The sequence below is a fragment of the Arvicanthis niloticus genome, chromosome 6 (genome assembly GCF_011762505.2).
Source record: "Arvicanthis niloticus isolate mArvNil1 chromosome 6, mArvNil1.pat.X, whole genome shotgun sequence".
NCBI lineage: Eukaryota > Metazoa > Chordata > Mammalia > Rodentia > Muridae > Arvicanthis > Arvicanthis niloticus.
The window spans coordinates 94,238,474-94,259,026 of NC_047663.1; the positions used below are offsets into that span (position 1 = coordinate 94,238,474).

A 20,553-nucleotide genomic window follows, 5' to 3' on the forward strand; every position below is an offset into this window, starting at 1 on the left:
AGCAGCTCCCCACTACCCTGGACCACTTTCACTCATCAAACTCACAAGCACAAGCTTCTTTGTTAATTCTGCAAATACTGTCACACCTCCACCAACACTCCGTTGGCTCAGCTCCGGAGATACTCGCTTTTCCCAAAGCCGGGTGCCTCTCGACCATCAGAGTCCCTAACAGGCAGCGGACCACCGCCCCTAGCGCCTGCACATGCCTGCCCGGGGGACCTCGGGGACCAGACTGTCCCCTGGCCAGAGGCATCTTTGTCCTCTCGGCACAGATGCACGCTCACAGGCGACTGAAACAGCCCAGCATGGCACCAAGTCGGTGTTCTCGCTTTTGCTCCGGGGGCCACTCTGGGGGACAAAGGTCCGAGTCTGGAAGTTTGCGGGCCCGAGCCGGGGCGCCAAGCCTTCCTTACAGTACATCTCGGCGGAGAGCGCCTCCCGGGAGGCCGGCGTCGCCGCGTCGCTGGCAGCTGGTCCCAGCCGCGACTGCCTTTCATTCCTAGTCCGGCAGGCTCAGGCGGCAGCAGGCGGAGACCCGGGCCCGGCGGGAGCAGCCGATGGGGGGCGGCGGGAGCAGCCGATGGGGGGCTGGCGGCGGGCCGGACAGAGCGGGACGCCACCGGCCCATTCAGCGCCAAGGTTGGCTGCCGCCTCCTGCTCCAGTCCGCAAGCTAGGTGGCGCGCAGGGGGCGGAGCTGTGCTTTGCCACGCCCCTCCCCCTTGGCCACTGGCGGGCTGTCTCGAGAGCCCCGCCTCCATCTCAGCCCTTCTCCCTTCCTCAGTAGTGGGTGAGTTTTTTGCCTACCTGACACCCCAGGGAGCCCAGATTCTTTCCGCACTCGGTGGATCATCCGTCCGAAATCCAGCTCTTGGCTCAGTTCTTAAGCGGGTCGGTGACGGGTCCTTCAAACTGATGACACACACACACCCCACGCCAGGTCAGCCAGGAGCTGGAAGCTGCAGGTGTGCCCCTCCTTCAGCTCCATTCAGGCTGCTCAGACTAAGCCAAGGAAGCTAAGGAGCAGAAATTGAGACATAACCCTCTTCTTTCTGTGGGTCTCCAAACTCTAGGTGTTTGTTACCTGGGCCAGGTATGCAAGAAATACAGTACACTGCCATCCTCCAAAGCTACAGGAAGTCCACTTGATTTTTTTCTCTCTAGATTTATTTTTGTAATCTGCAAGCTTTGCAGCCAGCATCCCCTCCAGTGATATCCCAGAGCGGATTTGAATTTGGTCTCTACCTGACCTGATAGAATGAGAAGCAGACACAAAGGGACAGAAACCACAGGCCAACTCCCCAAGCCCTTGGAGATCTCTGCCTTCTGGTTCTCGGGCCTTTCTATCTCTATTTCTTAATTTCGCCTCTTGCCGAGGGTTTCTGTGAACTGTGGCCTCTCCCCTTAAAGTGACTGCGATTATCCTCTCATAATGAGAAAAGGGGTGCTCCACTTCCCACGGGTAATAGGTTGGGCCACAGGACACAGGGCACGTGGGGGTCTTTCCCACCTTCATGTCGGCTGGCTTGGTGGAGAACTTGTCTCTCTGCTCTCCATGCTCATCATACAGCAGCACCACTCCATCCACTGTGCAGACAGCAAATTTAGCATTGTTCTGGGACCAGGCCATGCAGGTCACCTTCGCAGAGCCATCCTGGGGAGGTGAAGAGTTAATGTAAGCACAGTGCTGGACTACAATGTACAAAGCATTTCCAGTCTCATCAGCCACTACTGAGGCTTTGCTTTACATCCTTCTTGTCCCAATGTTTTCCTCAAAATGAAACAAAATAAAAGAAACGGTTTGTGATGTTCTCTGGGGCTTTGTATAACCCAGACTAGCCTCAAGGCTCACTCTATAGCCAAGGGTGACATGAACTTCTGACCCCCTAGAGGACTTCCTCTCCTGAGTGCTAGGATTCAAGGCACGCACCATCATGTCTAGTTTATGCCATGCTGGGGAAGGAACCCAGGGCTTCCCTCAAGCTAACCAAACACTGAACTACTAACCCATCTCCCGAGCCCTTGATGCATTTTCTGAAACTCATGACACAAATGTAAGTCATCAGCTGCTCCAAAAGCAATGGCCTCCTTGGTCCCTCATCTCTCAAGTCTGCTACTGAAAAAAATCAATTTGTCTGATAAATGTTTGTCTTTATAGCTACTCATTCAATTAATGTTTTCAAGCATTTCATCAAGAAAGGCCCTTGGCCAGGAGCTGACAGAGAGACAAAGATCAAATCATAGATCCTACCCTGGGACCTAATAAGATGCTATAAAATTGTAAAGGCCCCAGAAGAAGAAAATGTACTGAATGCAGTAATGATTCTGGCATCTGAACTCAGGTCTTCATGCTTGTACACTGAATACTTTACCCATGAGCCATGTTCCCAGCCAAGTTAAGGTATTCTTTTTTTTCCTTTTTAATTTATTCTATATATGTAAGCACACTGTTACTGTCTTCAAACAGAACAGAAGACTGCATTGGATCCCACTACAGACAATTGTGAGCCACCATGTGGTTGCTGGGAATTGAACTCAGGACTTCTGGAAGAGCAGTCAGTGCTCTTAACCACTGAGCCATCTCTCCAGCCCCAAATTAAGGTATTCTCAAAGATCAGAATATAACCTTGTAAATTGAGGTGTCTATAGCTGTAGATTTAAAGTTTGGATTCTTTGTTTGTTTGTTGCTTTTGTTTTTCAAGGCAGAGATTCTCTGTGTAGCCTCAGCTGTCCCGGAAATCACTCTGTAGATCAGGCTGACCTTGAACTCACAGAGACCTACTGGCCTCTGTCTTCCAGAGGTGCTGGGATTAAAGGCATGCTCCACCACTGCCTGGCTAGAGTGTGAATTCTAAAACTGAGCAGCCTTTGGCTTGAATGGCTTTCTGCACAACCTTGGGAAACTCAACCTGAGTCAGTTTTTCTCATCTGTTCTACGCAGGCAGCAGAGCTGAGGACACGGCTCAGTTGGTAAAGTGTTTGCCATAAAAGCTGAGTTCAATCCCCAGAATCCACATGAAAACAAAAGATAAAGCCGGGAATGGTAGTACATGCCTGTAGTCTGAGTGCTGGGGACACACGAAAACCCCACAACTTGCTGGCCAGCCAGTGCAGCCTCCTCAGTGAGCTCCAGGGTCAATGAGAAACCCGGCCTCACAGAATAAAGTCATCAGGAGGGATGGATGCCTGGCAGTGATCTCTAGCTTCAACATACATGTGCTCATACTCATGTGTGCCATGCATACACACACATAAGCATGTACACAGACACACACACATAAGCATGTACACAGACACACACACACACACACACAGACACACACACACACACTGTGGGTAGCAATATAGCCTGCTGATGGGCTAAGTTAGGTTTACATTCCTGTCCCCTGGACTTACCTCTGTGTCCAGGGAGGACAGATGGGCCCTGTGAGAACTGAGACACTTGGAACATGTCTGCAAGATGTGCAGTTACAGCAGAGTGAAGCAGGCCATTTTCTGGGTTCTTGGTGTGCTAGGCAGACCGGGGTCTACATGAGAATGAAAAGCAAAATTCTGATTTGCAGCCTTCAGAGACAGGCTGCTTCCTGCGCATTGGTCCTACAGGTCCTCAAACTCCTCGATGACGCAATCCTTTAGCTTAAGGGTTTGGTTAACTGAATTAACTACATTAATCAGCACTACTTTTTGGGGGGAGTGGGGTGTTGCTGGACATCAAACCCAGAGCACCAGCTACACTAAGCACACACACTTTCCCACTGAACTACACTTTAGCCTGCTCTGCACTACTTCAGAATGAGTTAACAATGGGTTCAGTGAGCTACAAAACCACATTTAATCAAGTCAGACTGGCCTAAGGGACCAACAGATGCAATTCTCTGCATTTTTCCCATTGGAGTCTTAACTAAGAGGTCCTCCTTTGCTTCTCTTTGCTTTGTTTTTTGAGGCAGGGTCTCACTCTATAGCTTGGTTAGCCTGTAGCTGGCTATGCAGACCAGCAATCTCTTGATTCTCTTGTTCTGAGTGGAAGGGTAGACTACAGGCATTCAATACTACACCTACTGGGTTTTTTTTTTGTTTTTTTTTTTTTTTTTTTTTTTTGGCAGAGTTTCCCTTTGTGACCTACATTGGCTTCAAACTCATGATCTTCTTGCCTCAGCCTCCCAAGTGCTGGAATTATGGTGAGAAACATGTCTTGCAGAATGAAGATCACAGCTGACTAGGAACTGGAGTCTTGTTTAGTCTAGTTTTACACCATAGATCAGGGTCTCAACAAATCAATGCAGCCAGCAGACCAGTGTTTGCTTTGACTTTACTCTATAAAAATATACAACTTAAATACATATGACACTCTGTATACAAGACATAAACAACTGGTAGATTTAACACTTTCAGTTATTTCAACAGAAAGCAAATATGTAAGTTACCTCCTTGTGAGAGCATTCACAGTCAAGGGAAAGAATGTGCAGGAAGCGATCAGTGCAGGGAGCTAACCCAAATTGTCTAAGTCTTCAATGACAGTCCTTTCTCCAAGGGCCCAGCACTGAACTATGTGTTAAGACTCAGACCCACTGCCTGGCCATACCACAAGTAAACCCCTTCATCCTCCCCAGGGACAGTTAATGGAGCAATCGTTGTCCAAGGGGAACTAACCATGTCTAAAACTGTGCTCAGCCCCAGGATGAGAAGGATGAATAGCTCTTGGCTTGAAAAGCTTGCAGTGGAAATTGCTTAGCTCAACTTTGCAACTAAATTCATCTTTGAAAGTTTTACAAAAATGCTAGGGACTTAGCTCCATGGGCGGCTGCATGAGAGACTTACCCTTCCAGAACCTATGAGCTGACCCGGAAGGGAGCACTGTCATCGCCAGAGGCAACATGCCAGCTCCTTGCTTCCTAGCTTCAGATGGCAATCCCTCTGTCCTCCTGCCACGTGTCCCTGACTCAGTGCTGGCAGGAGCTCCTTGTTCTACTCTGAAGAGCTTTCAGCCATTTAGCTACCCGACCTATGGCTCACTGACCATCTAGCTGCCTGACCTATGGCTCACTGACCATCTAGCTGCCTGACTTATGGCTCACTGACCATCTAGCTGCCTGACCTATGGCTCAATGAACTAAGGCAGAATTAGTTATGAAGAAGTATTTATCACTTGAGATTTCAATCAATGAGAAGATACTAGAGTAAGTTTCCTGAGGTAAACATAAGCCTTAAAGAATGGTGTACGGTGTATAGAAGGACAGCAATCTTATCCTCAACATCTGGACTCGTAGGTTAACAGGCTGGTAAAGCCACAGACACATTTAAATTTAGAAATAAAGTGGCAGTGCTTAAGTAAGATACTGAGAGTGAAGACCAGCAGTTCCCAAGGAGGCACAGGAGGAGAACACAGATGCCATGGGGAGGGTGCTCTAAAGTGCTTGCGAAGGCTAGAAGACTAAGTCTGAAATGCTTCCAGGGACTTCCAACAGGTGAAGAGGTGATACTGGTTGGTGACTCAAATGGAGAAGGGCACAGCTTTTTTTTTTCTTTTAATAACAGTTGTTCAAATATTTTATCTCATTTTTGGGGGGGAAACAAGGTTCTTTAAAAAACTTTCAGCCACTGAAATGACTGAGTTGCAACCCTTGCTGATGCTCTAAGATCTTACTGTGCAAATAGTTTTCAAAATGTCAAAGAACAAAGCACACACCTGCACCAAGAATTTCAGCAAATGCAGAAGTCTGTACCGGACCATGAAGCCAGGATTCAAAATACTTTTCATTCTGAGGCATGCTTTGTTGTTTTTTAATGCTCTGCTGATGGATTATAGAAATCAGAAAACTTCTGGGACCCTGAGGCTTCACTTTTTCATTTTATTACTATAAATAAATAAATAAATAAATGAATGAATACTACTCAGCCTCTCTAGATGTTAGTAACTAAGTTGTCAGAAACAGAGTCTCAAGATCTAAGAATCAAGCCCAGATTACATTTCAGCAAGTCATCTGAGGGATCCTATTTGGATAGGAACACTAAAGTATCCTGCTATAACTGTTCATCTGCCCATGTTGTTGAATGAGGTGAAGACTGGGCCCTACACTCAGACTGACAGCACCATGTACAATCCCTTATCCTCATGACTCTCACTTTCTGTTCCAAGAGCAGTAGATAATCAGATACGTTAGGCATGAGGCAAGCCTCAGGCAGAAATGAGGCCCACAAGAACTTTGAAGTGGAGTTCAATCATCTCAGAATCATGGCCTCACAGTGCCGCACCCAGTGTTTGCAGCTGTCACCTGTAGGAAGAAGAACACGACTTCAGCCCAAGACCACAGTCCAGTGCCCCAGTGATTTTTTCCTGTTAGGAGAGTCAAAATTCAGAATTACATCCAAGCACAACTCAAGAGTTCCCTGAGATGAGAAGAAGCTGTGTTGAGAACACCACGCTCTTCCAGCCCCACATGCAGATCTCTCTCAATAAGGGGAATGAGACAAGGTTTGCAGATGTCATCTTAGAAAGATTTCAAGCACCCCCTAGGCACAAGCAGCAATATCCAGCACCCTTTTGCTGGCTGGTCAGTTCTGAACCCAGAATCTGTCCTCACATCTGGGGTCATGCCGAACAGGTTAAGTTTCTCTAACCTGCCCAGTGGAAGGGGTAATAGTCAAACGCCATCTTGCGGAAGGTCAGCTGCATGGCACCACCCGTAAGTCTGTTTGCGGAGACACCTATGAGAGAAAGGCACAGGTGAACAGCGCTGGAGAAGCAAAGAAACCCGGGCATCACCTGAAGCCCTCTGGGGAGCTGAACCCTGATCCTCTTACAAGAGTAACCAGTGTTCTTTACAGATAAGATAGCCCCTATCTGTCCATTATATACTAAAAAGAATACAAAGATTCCTTTGTTCAACTCATGGATAAGGAACAATAATAACTTTAAAATTAGCTACTTTGGCCGGGCGGTGGTGGCACACGCCTTTAATCCCAGCACTTGGGAGGCAGAGGCAGGCGGATTTCTGAGTTTGAGGCCAGCCTGGTCTACAGAGTGAGTTCCACAACAGCCAGGGCTACACAGAGAAACTCTGTCTCAGAAAAAAAACAAAAACAAAAACAAAAAACCCCCCAAAACAAACAAACAAACTAGCTACTTTGAAGCTATCAGTGTTAACTTAGATCTAAACCTACAGTCACTGATAATGCTTTGGGGATTTCTGATGCCTTTTAGGAAAGGTCTCATGAATCTCAGTCTCATGCTCACAGCTAAACGTGACCCTGAACTCCTGATCCTCCTGCCTCCACCTCCCAACGGCTACAGTTACAACCTGGGCATCTACAACAGTGTGCTCTTTGTATCTGGAGGAAGGGTCTTCTTGAGACTGGGTCTTGCCATGAGGCACAAGCTGGCCTCAAACTCATGGCAGTACATGTGTCACAGCCTCCAGAGCAATGGGATCACACGTGGATCACACCACCAGCAAGAGCACTGTGTGGCCAGGGCTGGCCTCAGACTCAAGGGACCCATCCGGGATTAAAGACATTCACCACCACAAGGACCTAAGCAACACTGAGAAGAAATTACTACACAAAAATAGTTGTTCTCATAATCACTTCCTGTGGTGGAAAAGCCATGTCTACACTGCCATTGCCCACGTGGAGGCGGAGTTACTTCAAGATGGAGGAGGAGCCAACCACATGGGCATGCTGCTTGGTGGAAAAGACAAAAAGGCGGGCACATTCATTCCCCTGCCGGTGAATCCTGGTCTCATTACTAGAGGCAAATATACAGCAGGTGTGGCTCAGTGGTGCAGCACCTACACGGCGCTCATAGAGCTGAGCCGCCCCTCAGCACCTCCGACGTAAGCAGGTAAGAGGCGAATGGCAAATGCAGCCTACGGTGAGGTGAGCAGAGTAAAGCAAGACAAAGGGCCGTCCTGTGTGAGCATATGAAATGGCAAGCGAGCGAGTGAACAGGGAAGGTCCCCTCAGCCAGTGCAGCATCTATCTCACTGGATGTAGGAAGCCATGGTTAACGGTGATACATCCGCCATTCCAACATGGCGCGGACATTGTGTCCTCCCACTAGTAAACAACTAACTGCGCAGGTGCAAGAGGCAAAAAGCGCGCCAAATCACTGCCCATCCCGGGGCGTATTATGGGTAATGAGTGAACAGCCAATCAGAAGTATTTAAGCTGTGCCTCTTCCTGTCTTTCCGTCTTTCCGCTTCTGCTTATACAAGAGTAAAGCCTCGCTGTAGAATCACCCGAACACCGCCTCACGTGTCTCTTTTCGCGGGCGAAGGGGGACTCAGGAGGCGCCCGGAACAACTGGAGCCTGACCCTGGCTGTGCGGTAAATGGGGACAGACGGACTTCATGCACTTCCTACTCGAGGACAGTCAAACAGAGTAAGCAAAAGGTTACTGGCTTCTGCGGGGATCATAAGGAAAAAAGTCAATCGTTCTGAATAAATATAAATTCACATGTATGATACTATTTTAAGTATGCCACTAACATAATATAACCTCTCTACACATATAAATACAGCATATATAATGAGACAGGGTTCCATTGTGTAGCCGGGGCTGGTCTCGAATTCATGGAGATCCGCCTGCCTCTGCCTCCCGAATGCTGGGATTACAGCTGTGTGCCACCACATCTGACTATCACAACACAGTATTAAAATAACTCAACTGTGAACATTCTGGTTCTGGATGGAGCTGGGGGGCAGAACACATGTCTGTTCTGGATACACACAAGGTCTGTGTTCAATCCTCAGGGTTTTTTTTGTTTGTTTGTTTGTTTTTGTTTTTCGAGACAGAGTTTCTCTGTGTAGCTCTGGCTGTCCTGGAACTTACTCTGTAAACCAGGCTGGCCTCGAACTCAGAAATCCGCCTGCCTCTGCCTCCCAAGTGCTGGGATTACAATCCTCAGTTCTAACAAAGAGAGAAATCTGAAAACTCTGAGGTCTCCTACAACTGAATTTATTTCTCCTAAAAATCTTGCCAGTGGTTCTGCACCTCTGGCAAACACCAGCATTTGGAGACATGGGGATGACAAGGGTCATGCTGGTTGGGCTCAATCTATGAAGCTCTGCATCTGTGTGGTGGGAAAAGGGCCTGCCGTGTGTCCTGTGTGACAGCTGGCTCCAGCATGCACTAAAGGCTGTAGTGTTCTCCCTTGTGCCAACATAGAGCTACCACAGGAGGGCTGGGTACCAAGCGATGCCTGAAGAGCCTTCATCCGAGGCTCTGCCCAGGACCAACAACAATGTGTGAGTGGCCAGGTTCAGGCCTCTGCACACCTGGCTCTCTGGACTGGCTGTCATCACAGATATGCAGGTCCGGGCGAGAGATGAGGAGGTGGTAGGAAGACTCCTTCACATCACGCCTGTCTGTGAACACTCCTGTGGCTAGCACTCCAGGTCCGAAGGGATCCAATACCCTCATATAAACAAGCATGCAGGCAAAACCTATGTACATACAATAATCATGATAATAATAATGTATAAGGAAAGAAAGGAAGGGAAAAGGCAGGCAGGCAGGCAGACATGCAGATAGACAGACAGACAGATGTCAACTCTGGGCTCTGAGAGGCTTCTTTTGATGCTTTCTGTAAGCATAGTCCACATGGATAAAACCCCGATTTAACAGCACCCCTTCTGTCTTATAACTGCTGTCTAGTGTCTCATTCAGCACTCCCCTGAGAAAGCAGCTCAAACTCCAACAGCCCACACCAAGTCTAGCGCCTGTGTCCTCAGGTCTGAGTCACCTCCTCTAGAGTGTCCTCGCTAAGTGCACCGTAGTGCTGGTGGGCGGTGCTCTCAGTGCACGGGGTTTACCTGTCACAGCACCTAGGAGCAACTTGTCAACTGTCTACTCTCTAAGGCGTGGGAAGTCCCAAGGGTAGAGACATGCTACTTCCTCCCTCTAGAGGCTAGCACCCCATCTGACACACAGGGGACCCCAGTGAGCAGAGCAAACAAGTGAGACAGGCACAAGCAACTCCACACGTGGTGAACCCCGTAAGCAAGCCAAAAAGGCCTCCATTCCCCACAACACCGGCACAAATTAGGGCTAGCCACCTGCCCCACAGCCAAGCAGATGCCCAGTGTGCCTCTGACCTGCACAGGCTCAGGAGCCAGGCTCTTTCTCTGCTGAGCCGACTTCTCCACGGCCGCACTCAGCGACTCAGCATCGCCTTGAGCTGTGAGTCAGTCAGCACCCAGAGCAGGTCGTCCAGGAGGAAGGTCAGCTTAGAGGTGACCACGATGCAGTCTTTGGTCTGAGGGGTCACAGAGAACACAGTTAGCTCCTGGTGTCTTCCAAGGCCTCAGAGTGACTGTGCTGGCGTCCCCGGCAGCCTTCGCCTTCCAGGAGGTGAAAAGGACCATCAGGCACTTTGGAACACCGACTTCTTACACAGTGACTCCGGTTTGCTTGATTTACCAAAGGCACCAGCCGACCCCCAGATGCTCACACCCGTGTGTGCATAATACGGGTGGAAACCAAACTGGCTTCTGAAAGCACCGGAACAGGGTGACAGAAGCTTCTCCCACACTGGTGAGGCCAAGGAGGACAGTGGCCCTACAGCAACTTCACAAGTTTCCTCTCCTTGGCGGGGATCAGTGATACAGGTCAGATGCAGGTCACTCTGCTGCCAGTTGGGGTTGACACTAACTATAACCTTGGAGCTGCCACAGTTCAAAGGAAGCAGAGAAGGCCTTGGAGTGGATCTTGATGGTGATGGAATTGACCATGATGAACAAACCCTCCACCACCTTCTCAGCAAAGCTGTACCCACTGCAACATATGAGGGAAACAGCGGTCAGAGCCAGGACACCAGCAATGGCTGGGGGAGGTGGTGGTCAGAGCCAGTACAGCAGCCAACATGGCTGCTTATTTTTCTTACTTCTTTTCTCCTTGCTGTTGTTTTTTTACCCCTAAGGGTTTTGGTTGGGGATTTTCTTACTATTTGTTTTATTTCCCTTACGTGTGAGTGCACTGCCTCACATGGTTGTTGTGCCCACAGAGTCAAAGGAGGGAGTCGGGGGGTACCTGAACCTGGCTGGAATTACAGGTGGGAACAGTTGCCATGCGGGTGCTCGGGACAGAACACAGATCGGCTAAAAGAGCAGCTGGTGCTCCTAACCTCGGCGCCACCTCTGCAGCCTCTAAGAGTCTATATAATATAGATGAAATTGTATAAAAAGGGAGTGGGAAGATGAAAGAAATGCAGACAGGTCAGGGGGTTGATAGCACCGACTCTGTTCAAGAATGTGCCCTCCTGGGCTGGAGAGATGGCTCAGTGGTTAGGAGCACCGACTGCTCTTCCAGAGGTCCTGAGTTCAGTTCCCAGCAACCACATGGTGGCTCACAACCATCTGTAATGGGGTCCAATGCTCTCTTCTGGTGTGTCTAAAGACAGCAACAGTGTACTCATATAAATAAAATAAATACATCTTTAAAAGAAAAAAAAAAAGAATGTTCCCTCTCCACCTTGAGGTAGCCAGCAGAGAAATAACACTCCTCCTTCCCTGAGACACCAGAGATGGCAGAGAGAGAAGAAAGCTGCCAAGAAGGCCTCAGGCTGTGGAAAGCACTCTTTTTACTTACTCTTCCACAGACTCCCACACATCCACAAAGCAGGCGGTTATCTTCACTTGACCCGCCCCACCTCGCCCCACCCCCTCTAGCCCCATCTTCCCAAGAAATCCTCTTCCTCCTCCAGTAAAACAGACATTCTTCAAAGCAGAATTTCTTTTCTTTTGTCTTTTTTATTTTTATGTTTTTAAGGACTGGAAGGCATCTGATGATCCACCCACAAGGGGTTTGGTAAAACTTGCATTGTTGCCTTGGCCAAGGAACTGTTAAGCTAAAAGCAATTCTGGGATTTTTTTCATCACAAGAATCAAATAAATAAATAAATAAATAAATAAATAAATAAATAAATAAAATCTAGAGCCATGTGGCAGAGGCGGTGTCGCACGCCTTTGATCCCAGCACGTCAGGGGCAGAGGCAAGTGGATCTCTGTGTTCAAGGCCAGCCTGATCTACAAAGAGAGTCTCAAGATGACCAGGGTTAAGTAGAGAAACCCTGTCTGGAAAAACCAAAGACGGGGAGGATAGATATCTAGAAACTAACACTAAAGTGTACATTTATATGCAACTCAGCCTCACAGGACTAATCCACAGTCCCTATGGAGTAGGACAAACAGACACAGTTCCCAGAGACAGAACACCAGCCTTACACACAAGTCCAAACTACAGTGGAGTCTGGAGCACGGCCATGGCATACGCCTTCCTGTCATGGCGCAGGCCTTGATCGCTAGCACAGTGACGATGACAGAAGGTGGTGGCTCACACCAGTATTCCCAGCCCTTGGAGGCAGAAGCCAGAGGATGTCTGTGACTCTCAGACCAACCTGCTCGGGGATCCTCTTTCCATCTCCAGCACTGACCCTGCAGGTGCACCCCACACCTGCCTGGCATTTACACAGGTGCTGGTGACCCCAACCCCAGTCCTCATGCTTTCCGAACCGGTGCTTCACCCACTGAGCCATCTCCCCAGAAAATGACAAAAAGAGCGCACCCGGAGAACCACTGCTTTAACCCAGATGGAGGCAGGCGGCTCCCTGTGAGTCTGAGGTCAACCAGTTCCAGTATGTTCTCAGCATACTGAGAACATGTCTCAAAAGAGAGAGAAAGAAAAAAAATAGATAGAAATGAAAAAGCTTTTAAGAGGTTATATTCCCTTAGAAACAAAAAGAAGCCCCCTGCCTACCCCCTAAAAGGAAACGCGAACACAGGCGTGAGGAAGCGTATAGATGTTAAAGCAGTTACAGTGTGGTCAGCTGTGGGAAGATTTGACAGTCGCCTCCATTACCACCTAAGCACTTCCTTCCGAAGGTGTTTACTCAGGAGAAACAACAGCACACGTCCGTCCACACAGACACATCTGAATGCATGTTCACGAAAGCCAAAAAGTACAAGTGAAAAGACTGCCCACTGGCTGGAAAGCTGAGCATGTTGGCATAGTCTGTAAGCCCAGCTCTTGGGATGGGAAGGCAGAAGGATCCGAGTTCAAGGCCAGCCTGAGCTGCACAAAGGCAGCCTGGGCTACCAAAGATCTCTCAGGGTTGGGAGGGGGCTGAATTACAGCATGTGATGGAATGCAACTCAGTGCTAAGCTGTGTGTCCCCCAGGTCCATACTGCTGTTAGGAACACAGTAAAACAGGGCATCTGGGCTTTGCTTTCGAATCCTGGAGTACAAAGGAAACAGTGTTGGCAACATGGTGGTAATTGCTGAGGTCTGGTATTTGAAACACAGGGATTTGAAGTACTAGTCTATGTGCTTCAGTTGTAGGCCTGAATTTTTCAATAATCAAAGTTTTACTTTGAGCCAAAAAAAGTGAGACACACTTTTCATTCATACAGGTTCACACACATTAATAGGCTGAAGCAGGAGGATCCTAAGTTTGAAACCAGCCTGAGCTAAAGAGCAAGACCATCCATCTGTCCATCCATCCATCCATCCATCCATCCATCCATCCATCCATCCATCCATCTGCCATCTTCAGCGAGGCTCACAGTGACTAACTTCTGTCCTGAAGCAAGGGCGATGTGGAACTGGCCATTGGGGGAGGGGGGAGGGTCCTCACAGGTTTCCATCTCCACCTCCACCTTATCCAGACACTGGAATACAGAGAGAACTAAGTGTCCACACAAAACTCACACAGCACCACAGAACAAGAGGACTGTGCTACAAGCCTCGCACCACCAACACAAACCACACTTCAAACTTCCTGTCTGGATCCCAAGGGAATTTAAGGATAGTACTTAAGCAGTAAAAACCATTATTAAAAAAGCAAACACACACCAGGTAGTGGCGGTGTACACCTTTAATCCTGGCACTTGGGAGGCAGAGGCCAGCCTGGTCTACATACTGAGGCCATTTAGAAAGGCCATGTCAATTAAAACCAAAACAAAAGAAAAGACTACTTTCAAGTAGAAAAGGCCATTACCAAGCAGCTTGGATGTGTCTTTAACTTGGTCCGCTGGATCTGAAAGAGGAAAGCACACAGGCCTGTGAGAGCCGCTCTTCAAGAAAACAAGCCTGCTGGCTAGGGACAGCAACAGTGCTCAGACCCCATTCTCACCCGGATAGAGGCCCTGTTGCAGTAGACCCTGGTGATGGCCAGCCAGGTAGGAAGCTCCAGCACATTCTGCAGAACCTCTTTGTCCAGCTCCAGATGGGTCAGCTGACCCTCCCCTTTCAGAGTGCTCAACTTGATTTTGTCAGGGGAAAGATTCTTTGTGAACCTGCAGAGAGTGACAGTAAAACACCATTGTTCCCAGGGCACCGTGATAAATCAGAATGCTGTAGTCCATCACTGCATGACGTTCTCCTTACGATGGTCACCATCTTCCTGACAACGTGCTGGGAAGTCGGGGAAGAGGCTGGAGGAATGGCGACACAGCCTTCTATTTCTGCATTCCCACATAAAAGTCCCCTAAAGACAGAGAACTAGGCCTGATGTATGTGCACACCTGTGATCCTGTAAGTGTTGATGAAGATCAAGGCCACAATGAACTTGAAGCCAGCCTGGGATACTAGTTACCCTGCCCCAAAGACAACAAAATAACAAAGGACCCCAACTAAACAGAAACACCAAGGACAACAGCTGGTGTTCCATGTTCCTTTCAAAATGTATTTACTACCATGTGTGCATGTGACTCATGTGTTTGCACAAGCATGCCATGGCACACATCTGAAGGTCAGAGGCCAACCTGTCATCCATAGAACACCAGGTTCCATGGAAAAGCCCCTTTACCCTCCAATGGCTTCACACAGCGAACACTTAAAGAGACCGAAAGGAGCTGAAGGTATGTTCAACAATTCAAACTGCTGGCTGCTCTTTCAGAGAACTGGAGTTTGGTTCAGAGCACCCACATCAATCACCAAACTGCCTGTTAATTCCAGTTCCTGGGGATCCAATGCCCTCTTCCTGCCAAAAGAGCACCCACAAATATACACATGCCAACACGTACAAACAATAAACACATCTTTAAGAAATTCTGCTCACTAGTGGCCCCACCCTCACTGCGGCAGGACTTGTGTGCTCCATAGCTTTCCTCAGCCTCCACAGAGTCCACCTGACCTGTCAGAATGCACCAGTAAAAAGCCACCACAGCCAACGAGTTATGTACTAGATCCAGCCAGTTATAACCAATTAGACTCAACAAATGGCCTTCCAGAATCAGCAAGTGATGACCTACCAGTCCAACTCATGAGCTACTAGATTCCATTAGTGGAGACCTACGAGATTCGATCACCGGTCTACGAAACTCAACCAGTGACCAACCGGCTGATCGGGTGGTGACACAGAAGAATTAACTATCCATTAAAAAAAAAGTTTGCAACCATGTGAAACGTCATCATCTGACATAAAGGAGCACATGGGAAGGAACTGGCATGATAACCAGAGAGCAAGAACTATGAGTGAGGAAGGAGGCCCGTGGGAAGCTCCACCTACACAGAAGACACTCACTCCAATAGACCGCCTCCTCAGTAGGTGCTCTAAAGTCCCACCAGCTCCCGTGGGTGCCAGCTCCCAGTGTGTGCACACAGTGCTGGGAAGCCACTCCTCTCAGGTCTCTGATACGATTTTGTGCTTCCAAGATATGCAGCCCTACTCAGCGCTCACTTAGACCTCTTGTCAGGACTGTGTGCAGAGCAGACAGGAGAGATGAAGCAGCCTCCCTCCAGGACAGAAAGCAGGCTGGCTCGCCATGGACTCCAGAACTTCAGAAGTTAGAGTCTCAAGCTCCAGACTGCATGAGGCACTCATCCCCGTGTCCCTGGCCTGGAGGCGTGTCATTACTGCGCTCACTGCTTGTTTGCCTCTGCAAGTGTCCTCTAACAGTCGCAGGCTGTGTTAGCTTCTAAGTAATGCTGGAGCTCAGAAAAATGACCTCCCAAATAGGACGCCTAGCATGCTGGCCATCTCTGTTAAAGCCCTGGAAGGACAGCGGACGCCCAGAGTGGCTTCACTGACACTCCTTTATCAAGAACACACATAAGGGGAACGATTGCCTGTGGGTCTTTCTCCCAGTTTCCATTAACTAACTTCATTTAGAAAGGAAAGACTCTGGGGCTGGAGAGATGGCTCAGCGGTTGGGGCTCAGTGGTTAAAAGCACTGACTGCTCTTTCAGGGGTTCTGAGTTCAATTCCCAGCAACCACATGGTGGCTCACAACCATCTGTAATGAGATCCAATGCCCTCCTCTGGCATGTCTAAGAAAGCAACAGTGTACTCATATACATAAACTAAATAAATACATTTTAAAAAAAAGAAGGAAGGAAAGACTCAAGAAGGTATCACAGTTAGGTAAAGTTTTGTCTCTGAACCCAATTCAGATCCTAAGAGAATCATTTACCCAGTGCACTGTCAGGCCCTGGGCCCCTCAGAACTTTACCACCTGTCAAAATCCTCCACTCATTATGGTCACAGGCTATCCCTGTATGACTATCCCTGAGGATGAAAGCATGTGAGAACCGTTTTCACCTACAGCACACACACGTAAGCTGGGAACTGAAGGCAGCCTCGTGCATGCCAAGTACAATATTCCAAATCCCTTTGGCGGGGAGGGGTATGCTAGAAGATAGAGGCAGGAGGATCTCTTGGAATTTGAGGCCAGCCTGGTCTACAGAATTTAGCTCCGGGACAGCCAGGGCTACATAGAGAAAATCTATCTCCAAAAAGCCAAACACCAAAAACAAACAATAAAAAAATTCTTTAAAATCAGTTAAGTATGAAGCAGCTTTGTTCTTCACACCAGAGACCAGATGTCTACCAATGGATCCTTTCCTCTGACAGCAAACAAAAATGTGGTGAGAAAAACCGTCCATCTATATGGATCACTTGCTAAAGAACAAGACAAGAAAAAAAAAGAACAAGACAAGAAAAAGCAAAGGAGTCTAGTGCATGGCCCTAGGAGAGAGGAGAGGAGTCCCAAAGGAGGGGCGGTCCTAGGGAGGAAAAGCAGGCACAACAGGAAGCTGGGCACGCCTGCTATCACAGGGCAGGCTTCTGCCAAGCCCCACACACAGTCAAGGGATTCAAAGATCACCTTCCTTCAAGACAGACAAAACCAGGATGAGAATTAGTGAGATATAATCTCCGTTATAATCGGCCCAGGCTGGTCTCAATCAGCAATCCTGCCTTGACTTCCGAGTCCCAGACTGCAGGTATGTGCTGCCATGCCCACCTAGGAGCTTCAAAGAAGACAGAAAGGAGGAAGGGGACTGGATAGAAATCAGCAGATACAAACACTCGCTGGAACCCACACTGACAGTAGAGAACCAACTCCCACAAGCTGTACACACACCAGTGCACACCACACACACCCTGAAATATTTTTAAAGAAAATAATAAAATAACTTGAAAAGCCCACCCAAGGAGGACCATTATTCTATGCATATATAAAAGGGAAAGTATCTTTAACAATATGCTCCCTTTGATAAGAAATAAACTATAAACACAAAATGCAGAATAAGCTATATTTTTTTTAGCACTGAGGAGTGATCATACTAAAGAGATATGACATAACTAGTTTCTGCATTGTGCTCTCTCCAAAATATCTCTCGAGTTTGATATAAAATAAATGACATTTCCCAGGGCTGGAGAGATGACTCAGTGGGTAATAACGGATGCTCTTGCAGAACCAACTCCTGTTGTCACCATCCATGTCAGGCAGCCCACAACTGCCTGTAATTTGATTTCTAGGAGATCCATCACCTTCTTCTGGCTTCATGTGCCCATGTGGTTGCCGGGGAATCACTCAGGACCTCTGGAAGAGCAGTCGGTGCTCTCAACCGCTGAGCCATCTCTCCAGCTCTATTTATATCTTATAATCAGGTCTTCTCAGCTTTATTCTGATGCTCCTTTATCTGTTAACCAACCATACAAATACCAAAATCTATAGGGGCTCATCCCTTAACTACAATAGCATGTTTGTTTATAAATATTTACATATCTTTGAATGTATTTGGTTTCCTGAAAGTGGGTCTTGAATATAGTCCAGGCTGACCTTGACGTCCTGACCCTCCTGTCACTGAGGCCTAACAAGTGCTGGCATTACAGGCTGAACCACCACACTCGGATCCACTCCTCCTCCTACTGTAAACAGTTCCTCCAAGATGTACCTGGCACAGGATGCACTGGGAGCCTCTCAGAAACGGTTAGAGGACACTTGGGGGTGCAGCTAGTGGTATACAACCTGCCTAGCATATTCAAGGCCCTGACCTCAAACCCTAGAACTCAGATAAAAAAGGGGGGCAGGGGATAAAGGATGTCCCCCTTTACACTCACACAGAGCATGCTCATTAACCTCTGGAAGTAGAATAAATCTCAATTTTTGGGTAAAATTATAGTGCAATGTAATCAGAAACCTTTCTGAACCTCACCAACCCAATGAGATCAGCAAGATCCTTCTTGAGAACACCAGGGCTAATTCATGTCCCCCAGCAACAACAACCAGTCTCTATCTACCAAGACGCTGGCTGGTAACCACAGAAGGCGACGTGTTATCAGCTGGATGATCGACTACAAAAGTAAGGAGCATGCATCAAACATCAAAAGCAGAACACTGCTACTCAAAGTCCTTCGGGTAGGGGAAAGGGACTTGGATCAATGACAGAGTGCCTGCTTAGCGAGTAAGACCCTGGGCTCTGTCTGTCCTCCTCAGTGCATTACCCGGCCACAGAGATGACCATGTGAGGACGCATGGCTTACAGGTGGGCACACTGTCTGGGTGATGTTTCCTCGGCAGTTCTCACTGAACATACTTACACGGCTCTAGATATAACACATACAGCACACTTGATGATATGCAAGCACACTCTGCATATCTGGTCTGACACCAATGAAAATATTGTAATAAACAGATCCCACCTCATAAGCTTCTCCAGAAAAGCAGCAAGAATTCCTTAGAATTCTTAGATTCCTTAGAATCTCGTGCCCAACACACAAGAGGCCCCAGGCCAGAAACAAATAAGAATTCAGAACACAATGGTACCTTTAATCCCAGAACTTGGGAGGTAGAAGCAGGTAGATCTCTGAATTCAAGGGCTGCCTGGTCTATAGTTCCAATCCAGCCCAGCCAGGGCTACATAATGGGACCATCTTTAAAACAAACAAACAAAAAATACTCCCTAAACTGGTATTTCCAGAATCTTACAGCAAAGATAAAGAATAGGTTTTAAAAGGTGGTCCATGAAGCCAGTTGTTATGGGGAGGGGCAGGGCACGCTGAACTGAGGCTCTGCAGATGCTACAAGAACTCCAAGCCACACTCACTACCTACACAGAAAATTTCAGCACAAACTCAGCCCATCAGAGGGCCCCAACCAGATTAGACTGAAGCCTTTTCATGAGACCAACTGTCCTATGTCAGCCTTGGGAGCCAGATGAAAACCCTCAAGGAACTATGGGAATCTAAATCTTTTAGAAGAACCTTGCTGTCTATGTACCTCTCTGTACTCCACAGTCCCTGGCATAAACTTTAGTCCTCATCCCTCATGAGCCAGGGTGGCTAAAAAGGCAGCCTGGTATCCGTTGCATGCGGGTATGTGGGGAAACATTTCCAGGCCATCTGTTACTATTGCTGAGCACAGAGGCTCAGCAGAAATCAAGTTGGAGAAACAGACATCATCTCATCTCCTCATCTCATCTCATCTCATCTCATCTCATCTCATCTCATCTCATCTCATCTCATCTCATCTCATCATCTCTGCCAGAGAACTGCAATCTGCTACAGAGGCGATGGGAAGGCTCTCAATCATCCTCACAAACGTGTCACACGATTTTACGAAGCCAAAGTTTTTAAACCTGCAGACTTTAATGTTGGGGTAAATCTCCAGCCCATAGAAAGTCCATTCAATGAAGACAAGAGTCAGTTAAATTCAAATGAATCCTGCATGCCTAGATTGGGCAGATTTACCATATAACTACACTATTCCCCAGCTATGAGAGCTCTTACAACTAGCAGTTTCCTCAGTCAAGGCTTCTCTCCTTCTACCAACTGCCCCAACTCCCATTCTCCAACTGTTCTTCTGACTCCTCCCCAACCTCTGGCTCCTCCCACTCCTCTTCTACTGCTCAATCACTGGCTGTAGCCTTTATTTAACAAATTTGATTGGACAGAAGGTTCACAAGATTCACTCCTCCTTCGCAGCCTCTCCCAGGAGTGGATTTACCATGACAACAAGAGGCTAGGGCTATCCACCACATTTCCCCATTTTTGTCAAATTAAAGGACTCTTTTCTCTCAGATATACAACCTTGTGACAATCATAAAGATTTCTAAAGTAACCAGAACCATCCACCCCAACATAAGGAACTGGGACGATGATCTCCTTTTGTCTGCTTCCAGTTGAATTGGGGCGAAGAATTTTCATCTGGGGGCCCAAAGGGAAATAGGAAAATCGGCTTAGTCAAAGGAGGGCTAGCTGGCATCATTTGCCTTGAAGTCACTATGTGCTGAGAAAGTTCATAGCTTAGCTGACACCATAACTGTTACAGT

General features: G+C 47.9%; 1 protein-coding gene and 1 pseudogene across 1 annotated transcript; both read right to left on the reverse strand.

The window, feature by feature from the left end:
* Window positions 1–4,289: 4,289 nt before the first annotated feature.
* Window positions 4,290–9,436, reverse strand: LOC143442878 (bridge-like lipid transfer protein family member 3A). Its single transcript, XM_076937332.1, has 3 exons — window positions 9,275–9,436; window positions 6,617–6,703; window positions 4,290–6,270 (listed from the first exon to the last, which is right to left on the reverse strand). The coding sequence occupies exons 1-3, from the start codon at window positions 9,429–9,431 to the stop codon at window positions 6,218–6,220; spliced, it is 297 nt and encodes a 98-aa protein (XP_076793447.1). The 5' UTR covers window positions 9,432–9,436; the 3' UTR covers window positions 4,290–6,217.
* Window positions 9,437–10,362: 926 nt separating this feature from the next.
* Window positions 10,363–17,904, reverse strand: LOC143442565 (bridge-like lipid transfer protein family member 3A; annotated as a pseudogene).
* Between the last annotated feature and the right edge of the window lie 2,649 nt (window positions 17,905–20,553).